This window comes from Saccostrea echinata, unplaced genomic scaffold (assembly GCF_033153115.1).
Source record: "Saccostrea echinata isolate AGI-Se365-2 ecotype Australia unplaced genomic scaffold, CSIRO_AGI_Sech_v1 ptg000014l, whole genome shotgun sequence".
Taxonomy (NCBI): Eukaryota; Metazoa; Mollusca; class Bivalvia; order Ostreida; family Ostreidae; genus Saccostrea; species Saccostrea echinata.
This window is the reverse complement of record NW_026889763.1, coordinates 20333411-20351520: the sequence shown is the minus strand read 5'-3', so window position 1 is coordinate 20351520 and position 18110 is coordinate 20333411. Positions and strand designations below refer to the sequence as shown.

At 32.8% G+C, this 18110-nt stretch overlaps 2 protein-coding genes across 2 annotated transcripts in view; one reads left to right on the top strand and one right to left on the bottom strand.

Annotated features, from left to right (window-relative positions):
• Window positions 1-18110, top strand: part of LOC133186914 (uncharacterized) — a 492852-nt gene that overhangs the window by 26247 nt on the left and 448495 nt on the right. The window lies entirely within an intron of this gene.
• LOC133186909 (uncharacterized) lies at window positions 826-15009 on the bottom strand. The gene is made up of 4 exons (XM_061322292.1): window positions 14933-15009; window positions 11815-11912; window positions 11532-11574; window positions 826-4254 (listed from the first exon to the last, which is right to left on the bottom strand). The coding sequence occupies exons 1-4, from the start codon at window positions 14975-14977 to the stop codon at window positions 1192-1194; spliced, it is 3249 nt and encodes a 1082-aa protein (XP_061178276.1). The 5' UTR covers window positions 14978-15009; the 3' UTR covers window positions 826-1191.

Genomic DNA, 18110 nt, shown 5'->3' with positions numbered 1-18110 from the left:
TCTCAAAGGCAAAACAAATATGTTGGTACCCAAAGTAAGTTCTTGTCCAGAGGAATATACCTGTGAAATATGAAAGCCCTAGCAGCAACCATTAAAAAGATATGGAAAAGGTTAAAAAATTTTCAAGGAGAAGTCAAACATCATGGTCAAGGTAAAAATTAATGGTGCCCAAGGAAAGGCCTTCTCACAAGAAATACACATGTGAAATATGAAAGCCCTAGCACCAATCATTCAAAAGATATGGTCAAGTTTAAAGTTTATCAAAAGTAGGTCAAACTCCAAGGTCAAAAGGTCAAAGTTGTTGGTATCCGAAAGAAGAACTTGTCACAAAGATCACACATGTGAAGTATGAAAGCCCTCCCACCAACCGTTCAAAAGTTAAGGTCAAGGTTAAAGTTTTTCAAAAGTAGGTCAAACTCCTAGGTTAAGGTCAAAGTTGTTGGTATCCAAAGGAAGGTCTTGTCACAAGGATTGCACATGTGAAGTATGAAAGCCCTAGCACCAACTGTTCAAAAGTTATGACCAAGGTTAAATTTGGGTAAAATTTTGTGGGTCAAACTCCAAGGTCAAAGTCAAATATGATGATACCCAAAGAAAGGTCCTGTCACAAGAAATACACATGTGAGATATGAAAGCCATAGCTCCAACCAATCAAAAGTTATGGGCAATGTTAAAGTTTTTGCGGACAAACAGGCAAACAGATAAACAGACAGACGGACGGACAGGGCAAAAACTATGTACCCCCAAATCTTCGATACGGGGGCATAAAAATTAAAAACATATAGGCCTAAATGCTTGAACGTTACAACATAAGTAAAACAAACATTCTGGAACAAATTCTTTTATATTCTATATGATCCAAGAAGTAAATGTATTAAATAAGCATTTTTTAATTGAACTTTGAATAATGTTCTCTTGTGAAGGGACCCTGTGCTTCTTGTTAAGAAGAACAAGATATAACTTTACAGACAATACTCTAAGAGCGCCATGCGAACTTTCATAAGAAATATCATGACAGTCCTTCGCTTGAGTTTGCTGAAGTGAAATTCGATAAAAAAAAATGTTTCAAATATATTTAACTTTTGTACATAAAACGTTTTTTTTTTTTTTCATTTAAATGATCATCATAAGAAAAAAACAACAGACGAAAGGATTAAACAATTTAGTCATGTTCAATTTCATTTTGTGATGTCACGTTGTCTCGTTGTCATCATTCATTAAAGTCTTTTTGAGACTCTCACACTCTTCCTGTTGCTCGCGCAGCTTTTCTCTCAGTCGGCGGATGCGCTCTTTCGTATCTGTCTCTTCTGCTTGCACATGCATAAAAGTGTATTCTATTCGATGTTTCTTTCTTCGAGTTCTACCTTCAGGAGTGACCTCATCATCCTTGCCAGTCGTTTCAGTTTCACTTTCGGTTTCGCTATCACTTCTCTCTTTCTTTATCTCTGTTAGTATGGTGGCTTCAAACTCGTGTTTGTCTCCTGGCTCCGATTTTACTCTGACCCATTCTTGGCCGCTTGTCCCGAGATGTTGTTTATTATCTTGTGAAATGCTTTGTGTCTTGTCACTTTTATTTTCGGATGTCTTTATTTGCTCGAACGCAGTTGTTTTGCTGGTTAGTAATTTGTTAGTAGATGTGTCTTGTGATATGGATTTCACAGTTTTCTGCACAGAAGACGTCACTGTGCATGTGCTGTTTACATTGGCTTTTTGCACTTTAGGTCTGGACCAAACACCGGTTCTAGAGACTGGGGTACTCAGTGGAATAAATCCTTGAGACGATTGAGCTACAAGACTCTGTAAATTGGTTACGACCTGACTTGTGGTACTGCGAGGAATGGCTTGATAATCCAAATTTGATCTATTCGGGAAAAGAAAGAGTGGCTTTGCTGGTGATCTAGAGACTTCCCCAGTAGAAAATCCCGTGTTGTCTATCATCTGAGTGGCAGGTTTCTTGACTCTTACTTCAGCACTTTTCACAAATGTCTTTGGTTTGCTATTAAGAAACTGTACTTTAGAATTCGATAAAAGACTCTGTAACCTTGTGTTTGCTAGCGTAGAGGTTACAAACACTGCAGCTCTTGGGGATGAATTTGATGAATTTGACTGTGGAATGAGAATTAATTTCGGTTGTGGAACTTGAGGAGCAATTGGTTGTGGTACCTGGCGAGAGTTAGGTGGCGGATCTTGAAGAACATGTTTAGGTTTTGGATCCTGAAGAACAAGAATACTTTCAGGTAGCTGATCCTGCAGAACAGGCTTAAGTGGCGGATCTTGGAGAACAGTTTTAGGTGGCAGATCCTGGAGAACATGTTTAGGTGGCGGATCCTCGAGAACATGTTTAAGTGGCAGATCTTGGAGAACAGCCTTGGGAGGTGGGGCCTGGGGAGGGGTTTGTTTTTGTACAAGTAATGGCATGTTAGATAAAGTCACAGTTTCGTTCAATGCTTTACTAGTAACTTTTTCAAGAGGTTCCAATTTTCCAAAGTTTGGCAAGACCATTTTCTTTAACGCCGCAGAATTCTGTTCAAATGATGATCCATCAGTAGGAGTGTCAACTGTTTTGTAATAATGAATACCTGACTTATCTATTAAGATTTTCAGCGAATCAGCGGCACCTTTTGCATTCGGCATTTCTCTCGTCTCTCCTTTCAAAGAAATGCTGTTATTCATTGCTGTATGCCGATTGTCAAAAATTGTTGATACCGTATGTTTGAGCAAGCTCTGCAGTTGTTTTGTGTCTGTCTCTGGTGTTTGTTTAGTTATTTTTGTTTGTTTAGTCATGTCAAGGTTTAGAAGGCTTTTTAATTTTCTTGAAGCGGTGTTTTCAAACGGCAATTCAGTTGTCTTATTGGTGTTATCAATCTGAACCTTTATATTAGATGCAGAGTTTAACTGAAGATCAGCTGGAATTTCGTTGTCCGTACTGTCCTTATCGGCGTTTGACGAGAGACTGAACACGCTAGTAATTTTTGGCAGCGATCCGTCGTCACCATTTTCCGAGGGCTCCTCTGTAACTAAACTAAGATCGGCTCGATTTGATGATTGGGTCGTCGTGTTATGCTCAGTTAACGGAATTGTTCCTTGACCAGTTAGCTGGCTTTTTGTGTGGGTTGCTTTGGAAACATTCGTCGCCTCTGGCGTTTTGTTCATAACGTACGCTTTCGGGATAACAGTGGTACCGTCAGTTGGAATAAAAATCAGCTTATCTCCAACATTCAGCTGGAAAAACTTGACGAACTTCTTTTCCTTGGCCAGTTCTTTAACAGTTTCCATGATCTGGTTCTGATACACGGGTATCCTGTTCTCGGGTTTGCTGTTCTGGGTATCTATCTCAGCTTTCTCCATCATTTTGTCCAGTGACGTTGCCATGACGTCCTTTTTAACCGCCTTACTATCTACCCTCTTTAGCTGCCCTGTCGACTTTAAAGCACAACTCGTGGATTCTTTCATGTCTCCTATTTCTCGTACTTTATGGGTTTTATCTAATTCACTTTCAGACTGTTTGTCTTGTTCTCTCTGTTTCTTCTTCTGTAGTGGTTTGTACCTCACATTTGGAATCTTTGTAAAGTCTGTATAAAATTCCTGCGAATAGGGATCATTAATTTTACAATATCGACCAGAAAAACTCACTCTGAATGTTTCTTTTTCATTTTTGCACGGCTCTAGTACTGGAGGACCGTGATCGTGTGTATTTTTCAAACTACCAATCTCTGAGTCATGTGGTGTCAGAAGTGGCGGGCTGAGACACAGTTCACTCATGACGACACTAGAAGACCGCAAATGTTCAAAAGGCCTTAATTTCTTCCTCTTTGTTTTTGCAGTCTGTGGTCTAGAATATCTTGTTTTGGAGAATATTTCACATCGACTTTGTTTTTTCACAAATAAAGACTCTCTGTCTGTTTCATTTTGAAGTTCCAAGTACTCCATTAATTTATCAATATCAACACCTTCTAGAAGATCTTCTTTAATCACAGACTCCCTTTTCCGGGATTTCAGTGTTGGCACGTATTCATCAGATTTCATATAAAGAACATTCGCCTTTCGCTTCCTTTGCGATCGCCATAACTTTTGATCTGTTGCTGAATCACCCAAACTTTCGCTGGTTGTGTTTTCAAGGCTCGTTTCGTTTTTTAGGGATGTGTTCCTGAACCTAGATAACACTCTCTCGTCACAAATGTTTCTAAGGAGAACATAAGACTCTGGCAGTTTGGATTTCGGGAGGAGTTTAGGCTTAGGCGGCTGCTTGTTTTGCTTGAAAAAGAAAATTGTAAATAATTCAGACATCAATTCAAATGCATATACAAGGTTTAACTAGTTTATAGACTATTGGCTCGATTCTTATTCTTAGCCAATAGGTTCACATCTATTTTGAAGACGAGGGCAAACGCTCAGCTCGGGGAACCAGGTTTTTGCTGACTCTGGAAACTTTTGAAGTTTTTTTATACCGATGCAAAATGAAACAATTACTAGTACTGCTAACCTTGAGGTCAACGCAAGAATATAGCTTTCCAAAGAGTGTAATAATCCCCAAGTCCGAAAAGCGAACTGAAAACTGTTTTTCAAGGTGTGCTTAGTCCTCATACTGGGGGGGGGGGGGGGGGGACTTGCAATGAGCGTTGTATTTCATGATTTGATTATCAAATGATACAAACTCAATAACCTCATCATTGGTTGTCTAATATACTTTTTGAAATCTTAGCCAAACGCAGTAAGAGACGCAGAATTTGTGGACGACAAAAATAACATACCGGTAACAAATTTAATAGCAAATATATCTTTGATCCAATGTAGAACAAATCGGGTGTACGTGAACATTATAAAGTTATAGTTAATCTTGAGGTCAATACAATGATTAAGCTAACCGAGGAATACAATAATCACTGTATCCGAAGAGTAAGATGCATGTTGTGGTTCAAAGGTGGTTAAATCATCGTGTTGACCCCAGACCCACCATCCCCCACACCAACACACCCCTCAAAAAATGTTGATACAATGTACTTATGTTAATATATGATTCAATAATCAAATGAGCAAATATCGCCACATATAGTGAATGTTAATGTCTGGTGGAGTATCGACCGCAATGAAAGACGCATGTTTCTATCGAAAGACTTTACTGGACGCCAAAATTGAAGAGAACATGACCGTGCACTCTTACTAATTCAGACGTTTCAGATTTTTTTTTTCTCTTTGTCAATTAAAAAAAAATAATCAAATGTTATGTTCAGCTGGAAGCGCAGGCACCTAAAGGTTGGATAATATACATCTTTTTATATCGCCACCTTACGTTTTATTTTATTTTACCGCAAATGGCCCGAGGTTTTGACCAAATCCTCAAGAATAATAACTATTTATAAATCGTTAACCTATATATGTCAAAATGTTTGAGATATTTCTAGAATAAGTTATTTTAATTCTTTTTATATACCAACCAATCATATCTTTAAATTAAATCAAACACATTACAAATTAAACCATGACAATTTACTAGTTTTGTTACTGACTGTCTACAAAAATATATTGAGGTGATTTATCTCATGGCAAAGCGAAACAGAGTCGTCTAAAAAAAATGACCAATCTGATATATTCATGTCCACAGTCAATAAGTTGGCAATCCTGCTAGTGATTTATTTTCAGCATCATTTGACATAAAATGGAAGCTTTATACACGATAACTGATGACCAAGGTTTTGAAATGGTTACTGTAGGCGTGGGTCATACTGCTCAATACAAATTTTCACATGCCGGACTGAGAAATTTGTCCGGTAGTCACATGCCATATTTAAACCAATGAACGTGCTTCAATTCAGTGCAAAAAAAATGTTGATTGACAAGGGAAATTTAAAACAATATCCTCTTACGCTTGTAACCACTTGCAGCTCGTATTTAACTCCAGTAGTAACCAGGATTCTAGTAACGAGTTGACCCCTCTGATAAAAACTACTATATTTGGATCCAGTGAAGATTTTCACCTTTATTTCTTCTTTCGTCATTAAGTTAACGCTGGTAAGCTAGAGAGAATCAGTTTTTCAAGCACCTATAGATTTCTTATGCATTCTGCTTTTTCAGTTGATGAAACTACCAGTTATGTACATTCAATTTTATAATATGTATCATACTTAAACCTATTATATAGACGTAAATGTATACAATGAAATGTCTTTTTTTTTTCTAGTACGGAATTACCGGTTGCAGCTACTAGTATAGAAAAAAAAAATAAATGAATAAATTAATATATAAAAATAAATAAAATAAATACGCAATGCATTTTTCTAAAACAGCTGAAACATTAATTCCCGTACTATTAAAAGAAAGCATTTAATTCTTTAAAAGTAAACTCGTAACTTTATAATATTTCAGTTATGTACTTACCCCAACAAAAATATACTACAGTTAACTATAATTTACTATCTCGTAGTTAACTATAGTATCAACGTTTTTACTATAGTAAATAAAAGCTTTTACTACAGAGAATCAAAATATTTTTACTATGGATTTCAGACTGTTATACGGGTATTTTATCTTCTCTACATACAAAAGGAAACATTACTTGTATATTTACACATTATTCCCAAATTTTACATCATTTATATTAAAGAAGAAAGTACGTTATGGACCAAAATCGGCCCTGTCCCCAAATCTGATGAAGATATTTTTGAAACATGCCTAAGATGTCCTCTTTTTAATTCAGCTTAATTTTTGTAATTATCTCACCTCAATTTTCCTACAACGCTATCTGAATATAGATAGTTTCTTTGGAAAATAACACTATGACTTTATGACGTCAACCTAGCGACACTACGCAAATACGAGGGTTGTTGGAAAGTTCGTTATATTACTTTCAAGAAATATTAAAAAAAGAACACATTTTCTTATATAAAATAATTATTTTGTTGGTATGTGAAGTTTCATTCCATCCGATTTAACAGAAATCAATTTACTTAATTTTTAAAATCAACATGTTTGGTATCCCTGGAGCTACGTTATAATGTCATAATGTTATAATGTCGAAAAACATTGCGTCATGGTGTTTTTAAAAAAAAAAAAATCTCCCTTTACATTTCACACAGTTTGGTCCAATAGCCACTTATTAAAAACGTTTCTCCTTCAATTTTATTTTATATTGCTAACAATCGTACCAGTATAATTTAATTTTGTTTGTCCATGTTTTATTTCTTTTTTATTTTACCGCGTAACTATGCATTTACAAGATCAGCAACTGTGAAGCGCCTTTCTTTTTCCATGACTTTAGCAACTCAAAGTTTCTGTTTAGATTTTTACAGATAATCCATTTTCTCACAGACCGCCCTTGTCTGATACAGAATTTTAATTATTCGTACACAGCCTCTATCATTTATACACATATGCACAAATCGCTTTTGACATTTGCGTCCTACAATATTTCAGAGTTTATTCTGAAGATTTCCAGAGTACAACACAAAATTTTGTTATATATACCTTTAAAAATTGGTTTCTATATAAATCTATACACATTCCTAATGTTGTACTGAGCGGTCATAAAAAAATCGAAGTTTGGCCGCGGAGTAAGATATTTGACCTGTCGATGAGAAATTGGACCGCTTACGTTAAAATTGTGGGCGGGATCAGCTAAATTTCATTTGCAATCGTTGGTGTTCGACAGTGACGAAATTGACCAATTTTAACCGCAGTGTGATTTAAGTAAATTTACATCATGGAAGCCTGCACAAGATACAAAGGTATAACAAAACATTTATTGACTAGGTTCTCGGGCAAAATGTGTTTTGTTGACCCATCGAACGGTTAAATAAGGCCCCAGAGTGAGACAAACAGTTTGGTTTTTGGGTCCGACAATATACGTACAAAAAAAAGATTAATTAATATTTTAAAACGAGAGAGAGAGAGAGAGAGAGAGAGAGAGAGAGAGAGAGAGAGAGAGAGAGGGAAATGCGTAACGTATATTTAATAGTACGTTTATTATAAGTATCCGATTATTCTAATTCAAGCAAGAGTTTGATTTTTAAAAGCTAGATTATTTTTTATGCGAATTACTTGGTTTGTTTTTAAGATTGCATTAAAACTTTTAACACTATTTTATAAATGTCAGATTCCCTATAAAAGGTTTTGAGAAAGCATCAAAGATATTTTCGAAAAGTATTTGAAATTTTAATTAATAGATAACATTCTCGCGACGTCATTCACGAATATATTTAAACAAAATGTGTTTTAAACGTTTCTGTCTTGTCATCTGAAAAAGTTTCCAAAAAAAAACAAAAAAAAAAAAAAAAAAAAAAACAAAAACAAAACAAAAACAAAAAAAAACCCCAAAAAAACCCCCTGAAAAGTACTGTCATTCGATTTATAATTTTATATGTCACCAGATGGTCCTTCTTAAATGCACGAATCAAGTACCCCCCCCCCCCCCAACAAGCTGTAGCACTTCTCTTGGATAGTTGGCATGGGCAACCTTCTATCGAATTTTCTTTAGCAACTTACTGAGGCTTTTTTCACCAAGTTAGTATAGCTTCTCAAAAAAAAAAAAAAATAATAATAATGAATAAAAAAAATGAATAAATAAATAAATAAATGAAATAAAAATAACCATGTATAAACATTTACTTTTTTTTGATGAACGCTTTTACGATCTTTTTTTTTTAATACGTAAATATAATTATAAATAACTACTGTTGCTTGAAGTTTCGACTTTGTTGCTTGAAGTTTCGCTCAATATGACAGCCTATCTTTAAGTAAGTATTGTGAGCCTTTGATACCCAACCTATGGAGAGAATGATTATAGGCACTTACGCCTGCTTTTCAATCCATTTCAGGTAGATCTCTCGCGCCGTGATCGGAAGGTCGTGTGTTCAAATCACGGCCGCGACCGACCTAAGTCGATAAAAATAGGTAGCAACTGTTCCTTCGTCAAGCGCTCGGCACTTTGAAGTGAAAGTTGCGGGTCTTTCGGGTGAGACCTAAAAACCGAGGCCCCATGTAGGTTCAAACTTTTTTTTTCATTTTTTTTCACAACCAATTTTCCCCCAGTACACTAAATTCCTAAACTTTACCTATGCTACAGCAAATAGAGGGGGGCGGGGGTTAGTCTTTCAATGAACATATTTTCAAAGTTCGGAAAAAAAGTGGGAAGGGGCCCTGCGTCCCTGATTCTTCGTGCCTGATAAATAACTTGTTTTCAGATTTGTCCACACTGACAGATAATTTTGTTCCACAGTACTTAGATTAGATTGTGTGATACACTTACACTGCCGTAATGGGTGAAAGAATTTTCTAGACAGGTAACATTGTGAAAAGTGAACCCATCATCCGATACAGCTTTTTATTAATTTTTTTTGTCCGAAATTCCTTTTTGGACCTTTCTGTCGCTTTCTCATTCCAGTCTTCTTTTAACTTCACTGGATCTTCGACAGATAAGAAATTACATCTCTGGTATATGTGGAATGATCTTAAGTAGAATATACGGGTAAAAAATAAAGAGCCATAACTGCCTCTCCGACGACACAGCTGACTCAAGAATTTAAAAGGAAATCACCTGATTCTATTTATAGATATACCTATTCAATTCAAGATCAAACTATGTATATGATTTGAGGACGAGCGTTATATTTTCGTAGTTGCAAGTATGTCAAATGACAATCATTTAATTTGTTCAATACTCAAATTCTGTCATATCCAAATAAAATCATTCAAAAGTTGTTTTTTTTTCTGGTTATGGGAAGTCTTTGGCAACTGAGTTTGTCATCTTTAGGTGGATACCTCAATATTTACTATATACTCCATACAAACTGGATAATTTTCATATTTATCATATGAGGAAACTATTAATATTGAAATATCATTATTGTGTGGTATGGATTTACGCATGTATAAACTAAGATTGTATGACAAAATTTTGGTTAAACAATGAATTTAAGAAATCACTAGTAGAGTAGGCGAAAATGCCTATCAAATGCTCTGTGGCTCCTTTACTAGGTGAAATATGAGCCTTTGTTTTTATATGGTTTTGCATAATATTAACGGCAATGTCTACAATATGCAGATGCAACACGCTTATATTGTGCGTGTATTATAAAATCTAACAATATATTAAACATCAACCGTGCACTTGTATAAATGACTGAAAATACAAGACTTCAGAATATTAATTAATCTGATCAGTCCTGACCAACAGCATCCAAAAGATTGGGAATTTACCCCCCCCCCCCCCCTCCAAAAAAATGTTGCAAGGGGACCTATTGTGACGTCATCTTTGAGTTTATTGCGTAATTTATTTACATACATGCAGACTTCAACTATACCGTTTCAGTAGCAAGATAAAATAAAGGCTAGGATTTAAGCATTTTCTTTTCTGCAATAATACTTTTAGTGATTTCATTTGTCTGCTGAACATTTTTATTTTATTGCTTTAGTATATTAAATTGATCTCTTCCCTTCTTGCTGGCAACATTTATCAAGTGTAAGGCTTAGTTGTATAAAAAAAAAATATCGTAAATTGTCATTTCTATAAAACATTTTTTTTTTAGTTTTTATGCTATTTTCATAACAAATATATTTGTATGAGCAATATAACTATGGCCAATCAATGATAAATTTATTTCTTTAACATTATTACACGAAATACACCATTATTATTGCTCCTAGATAAGAACTCGCCTCTCGACTAACTTAGTCATAGTCATAGAAATAGTCATGAAATGTCAAAATTAACATACTGCACATTCCTCGAGCAAATTCTTACCATTATTTTTGCTTGTCTTTTATCAAATTATTTTCAAATATATATGTTTTTTTTTGCTCGAGGGATGTGCACTACTTCAATTTTGGGAATTTGTTGTAAAAATAGTGGAAAAAATAGCAATTTCCGGAAAGAACGGATGTTTAAATCCTGTGAATACCTCTAATCAACGTACTTGCGAAATTTTGTTATGCATATATCAAAACTTTCAATCTTCTTCTACGTGTACATAGTAGTTATATTTTTGCAAACGTGTATATCAAAATACGAAAAATCGTGGGCCTTCGAATAATACGTAACGTACTTAGTTCTTTATGAGATTTTAAGCTTTGAAATCTCAAACAAAAAGTCCTGGAGTAAAGTTTCATTGTAAATCAAATTGTCTAAGTATTTACTATAGTTAACTATAGTAAACTATATATAGTTAACTATTGTAAACTATTGCTAACTATAGTAAATTTTTGTTAGGGAAGAAATACTGATTTGTCACTAGTGGCGATAAATCATATCATTGAAAAGAATTAGTGCACTAGCAGAAATATATTTCAACATGGGAGATTGGTAAATAAAACACATTTTGAAATGTTGTTCAATGTCTTAATTATCAGATCAGATTGCAAAATGGATATTTTATGAAAAAGCTGCAAGGTGCTTTTATTGAATATACCTTTAATCGTGCTATTCTGAGAAGATTTGCTTTCGAGGTAGACATTTATCAATTTGTTGAAGTGACTAAATCACTCATGTAACTGATTTACTTTCATTTCATGAAAATGCTAGAAAGGAATAGTATACACACCGGAAAAAAGCTGGCTGCCGGAACTGGATTCGGATTCAAGCATCTGAAGAAACAAAGGACGGTATTAAACTGGAGACAGACTGACATTTACCACAATATATACATATAAAGATGTCACACGTTGTACCACGGCGTAACTTTACTATGCTACTTTATTTTTCAAATTTATGTTTGTTAGTACATTTATTTGTATAGCTGGTTTCTATATTTGTTTAGATACTGAAGTTCTTTATTAACTGTATATATGTTCCTGAACATATCACCCCCCCCCCCTTCTACTTACCTTTTATTCATGCAGCATTGTTTAAGTATATTAGGCCCACCAAACTTAGCCTTGTCTCGGCAATGTGTACATACGCCACAATTTTCTTTCAAACAATTCTAAAACAAAAAATGTCTCTTAAAATATCTATTTTAACTTTCTGCGTGAAATAAGGAAGCATTTTCTTTATATATCTTTCTTCAGATCAGTATAAAATTTATTTTCATTCAAAGAGGAAGGTTTTTGAAAATTATAGATTTCAGGTAAACAACTGGCATAAATAATTATATTCAAGTGAACATGACGAAGAAGTTTGACAACAGGTAGAACTGTATGTATTTTGTAACCATACAAAGGATACCTCGTTTTTTTTCACACACATATTTAGAGAACATAAACCTCGAACTTTTACGCATAGACGGGTTAAGATTATAAAGTAAAAAATATTACAAAAAAAGAATAAAAAGTAGTGACTTTAAATCAATTATGAGAGCTATCTCAACAAAGAATGATAACTCTTGCATTTACTATGGGATGTGAAGGTAAAATCCATTTTTTATCAACAACAGATATTTAATGATTTAAATAACCAAAGTATGATGCTGGACACTATATGAACGAATTAATAATAATAATAACCAGTTATATAAGTTTATCGTAAATGAAAACACAAGAGCGTTCTACTCTTCTTCATATGTTCATTTTAATACAATACTATTTACGTATTGAGATGTTCAGTATAATACAATACTATTTACGTATTGAGATGTTCAGTATAATACAATACTATTTAAGTAATGAGATGTTCCTTATTATACAATACTATTTACGTAATGAGATGTTACTTTTAATACAATACTATTTACGTATTGAGATGTTCAGTATAATACAATACTATTTACGTATTGAGATGTTCAGTATAATACAATACTATTTAAGTAATGAGATGTTCCTTATTATACAATACTATTTACGTAATGAGATGTTACTTTTAATACAATACTATTTACGTATTGAGATGTTCAGTATAATACAATACTATTTACGTAATGAGATGTTCAGTATAATACATGCAATACTATTAACGTAATGAGATATTCCATTTTATACAATACTATTTACGTAATGAGATGTTTCAGTATAATATAATACTATTTATGTAATGAGATTTTCTTTATCATACAATACTAAAATTTACGTAATGAGATGTTCCTTATAATGCAATACTATTTACGTAATGAGATGTTCCTTATGATACAATACTATTTACGTAATGAGATGTTCCTCATGATACAATACTATTTACGTAATGAGATGTTCCTTATGATACAATACTATTTACGTATTGAGATGTTCCTTATGATACAATACAATTTACGTAATGAGATGTTCCTTATGATACAATACTATTTACGTAATGAGATGTTCAGTATAATACAATACTATTTACGTAATGAGATGTTACTTTTAATACAATACTATTTACGTAATGAGATGTTCCTTATGATACAATACTATTTACGTAATGAGATGTTCAGTATAATACAATACTATTTACGTAATGAGACGTTACTTTTAATACAATACTATTTACGTATTGAGATGTTACTTTTAATACAATACTATTTACGTAATGAGATGTTACTTTTAATACAATACTATTTACGTAATGAGATGTTCAGTATAATACAATACTATTTACGTAATGAGATGTTACTTTTAATACAATACTATTTACGTAATGAGATGTTCCTTATGATACAATACTATTTACGTAATGAGATGTTCAGTATAATACAATACTATTTACGTAATGAGACGTTACTTTTAATACAATACTATTTACGTATTGAGATGTTCAGTATAATACAATACTGTTTAAGTAATGAGATGTTCCTTATGATACAATACTATTTACGTAATGAGATGTTCCTTATGATACAATACTATTTACGTAATGAGATGTTCCTTATGATACAATACTATTTACGTAATGAGATGTTCAGTATAATACAATACTATTTACGTAATGAGATGTTCCTTATGATACAATACTATTTACGTAATGAGATGTTCCTTATGATACAATACTATTTACGTAATGAGATGTTCCTTATAATACAATACTATATTTACGTAATGAGATGTTCCTTATAATGCAATACTATTTATGTAATGAGATGTTATTAATAATATTATACTATTTACATAATGAGATGCAATACATTTGCAAAGACGATATAATTATACAAGTATATATACATGTATGCTTTTTAAATCAATTAATATTTATACATGTATTTCTTGTCTACCGGTATGTCGTATTATATAAATACTGCATGTAGTTGAGTGTAACATTGAACATTGACCGTTGCTATGCAACAGGGCGTGGCTTCATTTTTCAGCGGGTAACAGTGTTTTTAACAAATGTTTCTCGACGAATCAGATTCACCTAATTTACATGAAAGTATAATATAAGAGAATATATGCTTCTTTTCAGATGCATGAAATGCATTTCTTGTCGTCTATTTTGTTGATCATGTTCAACAAGAACAACAGAATAAGATTGGGGATTTAATGATTGATTCCAAATATATTTTTTATATATGTGTATGTGACTAAATTAGCATGGAAAGAGCAACTCTCTCTCTTCTCTCCCCCCCCCCCCCCCCCTCTCAATTTATAGAATTTTTTGTAAATTGTCTAAATGACGTAATAAACCTGAGGGATAGATGGGCCTCGCCATATATTAATGAAACATCCATATTCGGCGTTTGAACATGAGCAGACCCAATCTTCATGATCTTGCAACTCCCTTAACTTTTATTACAGTTTTCTTTTTATTTCAAACACAATTTCTTGAAAAACAGTAAAAGCTTAAAAGTATTTTCAGTGATTAAGTATATAGGTATGTAACACCCAATTTTTATTTAATGGGTGTAATTTCATATGTAAGAACTGGAGGTCATAAATCTTTGGTTTACAATGTTTACTATAGAAAAATCTTTGATATTTTAAATAAAGACAGAGAGAGCTAAAAAAAAAAAAAAAAATCCGTTCAAGTGAATGTCTTCTATCTACGTTATGAAGGTACCCTTTCCGTACCTCATTTTGATTCAGAACCCCGTCTGTGCCTTACCTTACAGGCGTTACATCGGCTCCTTCTGAATCGAGAACGATGCATTTTTTTATTCTGTCATGTCAAAAAATAATTCACACTCGACAGGCTTCACAGCTAATTCCTGGAAAGAGAGAAAAAAATGTCTCTGAGATAGATACATATAGTAAGTAAGTAGGTAAGTAAACTATTAATGCGTGTTGTTCAGGATTACAATATATTCTTCTATAATAAATACAGGTAGAGCTGCGCATTAATACCAATATTTCAGTGTACTTCGGGTTCGTTGACCAAAAAAAAAAAAAAAAAAAAAGACGTATTGCGATAGGTTTTTATCAGTGGCAATATACCGATAAATTGCTTATAGACTCGGGATTTCTGTAATAACATAAAAAATTCGAAGATTTCAGAGACTTTTGCGATCGTGCCAAACAGTGAGGCGAAAGTTATTGTGTCAGTACATTTGCATAACTGTAATTAAATCTACAAGAACTTTTGCTTCATTTATCATACTTTTGTATATATTCTGCATTTTTAATAAGTTTTATTAAAAATATTGCAATACAGATCGCAAAACAGTTAAAATATCGCAGTTTAATGCAATACGCAATGCAGACCTTACTCGTGAAATTAAGTTTAATTAAGATTCATAAAGTTAATATCTTACACCCGGCCCAAAGAACCTAAAAGTCACAGTTCTAAATATGCCTATAAATGAAGATAAGTTTATGATATTAGAATTTTTTTTTTTTGTAAAGTTCTGACAGGTTTAAAAATATCACATAAAAGTAGCCGATTGCTTAGGAAATTCATGTAAAATATGCCGGAAAAATGAAACATCTAATGACAATTATTACTTTTCAGGTAGTTGTGTTGATCTGTTGATGTCGGTATTTTACGGAAGCGTAAAGGTCTCTACACTTGTTGTGTTATAACTTGTATATTCTTATATTTCATTGTCTTATCAACATATAAAGTGTTATAACTCCTTATTAATATACATATTTTGATTTGTATTCAGACGTTTTTTGCATAATTTAAGGCACCTTCTTTTATTTAATTGGTTAATTGCTATAAGTATTATCGACTTAAAAATATATCAATTTTAAGATATTGATCAAAGCAAGATTTTTAATCATTTCAATATAGAAATGTCGATGTGTAATGATAAATATATAGTTATATCGATATAAATATATATGAATGTTTCCGAGAGAGAAGTGAGAAAGTATTGTTATTAAATTCACTTCACGGGGGCGGGATTTCAAATGAATCTTCACTTCATTTGGGATTCAGTGAAAGCTCCTGTACCATGTATTTGCTATCGTATACGATTATAGACTAATACAGATTCAAAAAAAATTTAAAAGGCGGGATGCAGACATCAGCAGTTAGACCATAGGCATAGCCATAGGGGGCTTCTGTCCCCATCGCCATTTTTGAAGAGGGGGAGAGGCAGTGGTATCTGTGCCCCTCCTCCAGCTTTTTTTTTTTTTTACATGAGTATATTATAGATCCGCCAATATATCCCGAAAGTAAAGATGAATACTCACAGTTGGTTAATTAAATCTGTGGGTTTTTTTTTTCTTGTCAAATATTTTATTTGGCTGACCCCCACACTTTCCCCCTTTTAATTGTTACTAAGCTGATGCAGATTGGCTGCAATGAAGCACATATTATTATTATATTATTCTAAGTAATAAGATGTTAGATCTGATGTGCTAATACTTAAATTTTAATATATATATATATATATATATATATATATATATATATATATATATATATATATATATATATATATATATATATATATATATATATATATATATATATATATATATATTCTATCATGAATTACATCTTATATTTTTTGAGATCGGAGTGGGGGGAGGGGGGGGGGGCTACGGAAGTTCACGTCTATGCAGCAGATCCCATGTTTACCACAGAGTGATAAAACATCAAATATTTACAGAGTATATAGCAAGTGTCATTTTTATAATATTCTTTTCTTACATAAAAATATTTTAATTATTACTGAACTTGTATATATATTTCATTTCTTTTTAATTAGAATAATGTAAATTGATATTTGCTTCAATGGGGACAAACTAATCATGCCCCTCTCAACTCCTTCTTCTTTAATTCGTTTTTCTCTATAATCATACAACAAATATTTGACACTTTACACATGGCACATTGTGCATGTGCCGTCAATCTGAGAGATGTGACGTTTCATTAGAATTACCGCGAAGTTAGTTGGAGAACAATATTTTCAAACTTTCACCTTAAAAATACTAGTATATTTATATCAATTTAACTATTATGCATATATTTTTATTGTTGTATGTAGAGCTAAATTTCACACTGAGATCTGTAATTCTCGTGCTTAAATCAATATTTTTCAAATCAATCCTTTTTTTTTTTTTTTTTTTGAAGTCGATATAACTTTTAGCAGTAAAATCCATTATACACGCGCAGAAAATACGCTAGCTTTAAATTATGTAAAAATACTCAGAAACAATACAAAATGTACATGAAAGGAAGAAGTCTTTACAGATTATGTGTTGATATGACAACAAAAAGTAAAACAATGTACAAAATGTATAGAGACCTTTACGCGTCCGTACTATTTAGATATGCACTATGCAGCTAGGACAATCACACTAGCATTCCGAAAACTGAAAATCTGCTTCTAATATACCCTAAAAGTAACCTATTCAACATTCAATATATATCCAATAGCTGCGTTGTACATATATTTTATAACTTAATACTTTTTCCAAACTTTCGACATTATATTGCGATATTAATGTTTTTCCAGCATTGTACAATTTTTGTTTTGGATTGAACTGCTGTACTAAGGACGTATATACTATAATCTTAATACATAAATACAAGTATATCCCTGGTTGTATAGAAATATAGAAAACAGTGCGTGGATCTCGACCATGTATAATACGATTATAATGCAGCACTAACTTGCTCCTATACTCAACATTGTCAATCCTAACATCTACTTAGGAAAAGAGTTATTTAGGCATGATGCCTGATGTATTAACCACTACATGAAGATCTAATCTATATGTAGTAAATTATTTAATAAATCAAAATTAACTTGTCTCTTCAATTTCTTATTATTTGTAGGCATGTGTACTCTACGTCCCCACCTATATAATATTTATTCTCTTCACACAAT

Excerpts from the sequence above, each read along its gene's own strand:
- LOC133186909 (XM_061322292.1), bottom strand. The coding sequence starts at position 14,977 with ATGCATCGTTCTCGATTCAGAAGGAGCCGATGTAACGCCTGTAAG. Across the intron at positions 11,913-14,932 it reads GCCGATGTAACGCCTGTAAG|AATTGTTTGAAAGAAAATTG; the intron begins GTAAGGCACAGA and ends TTTTTGTTTTAG. Across the intron at positions 4,255-11,531 it reads CGGCAGCCAGCTTTTTTCCG|CAAAACAAGCAGCCGCCTAA; the intron begins GTGTGTATACTA and ends TTCTTTTTCAAG.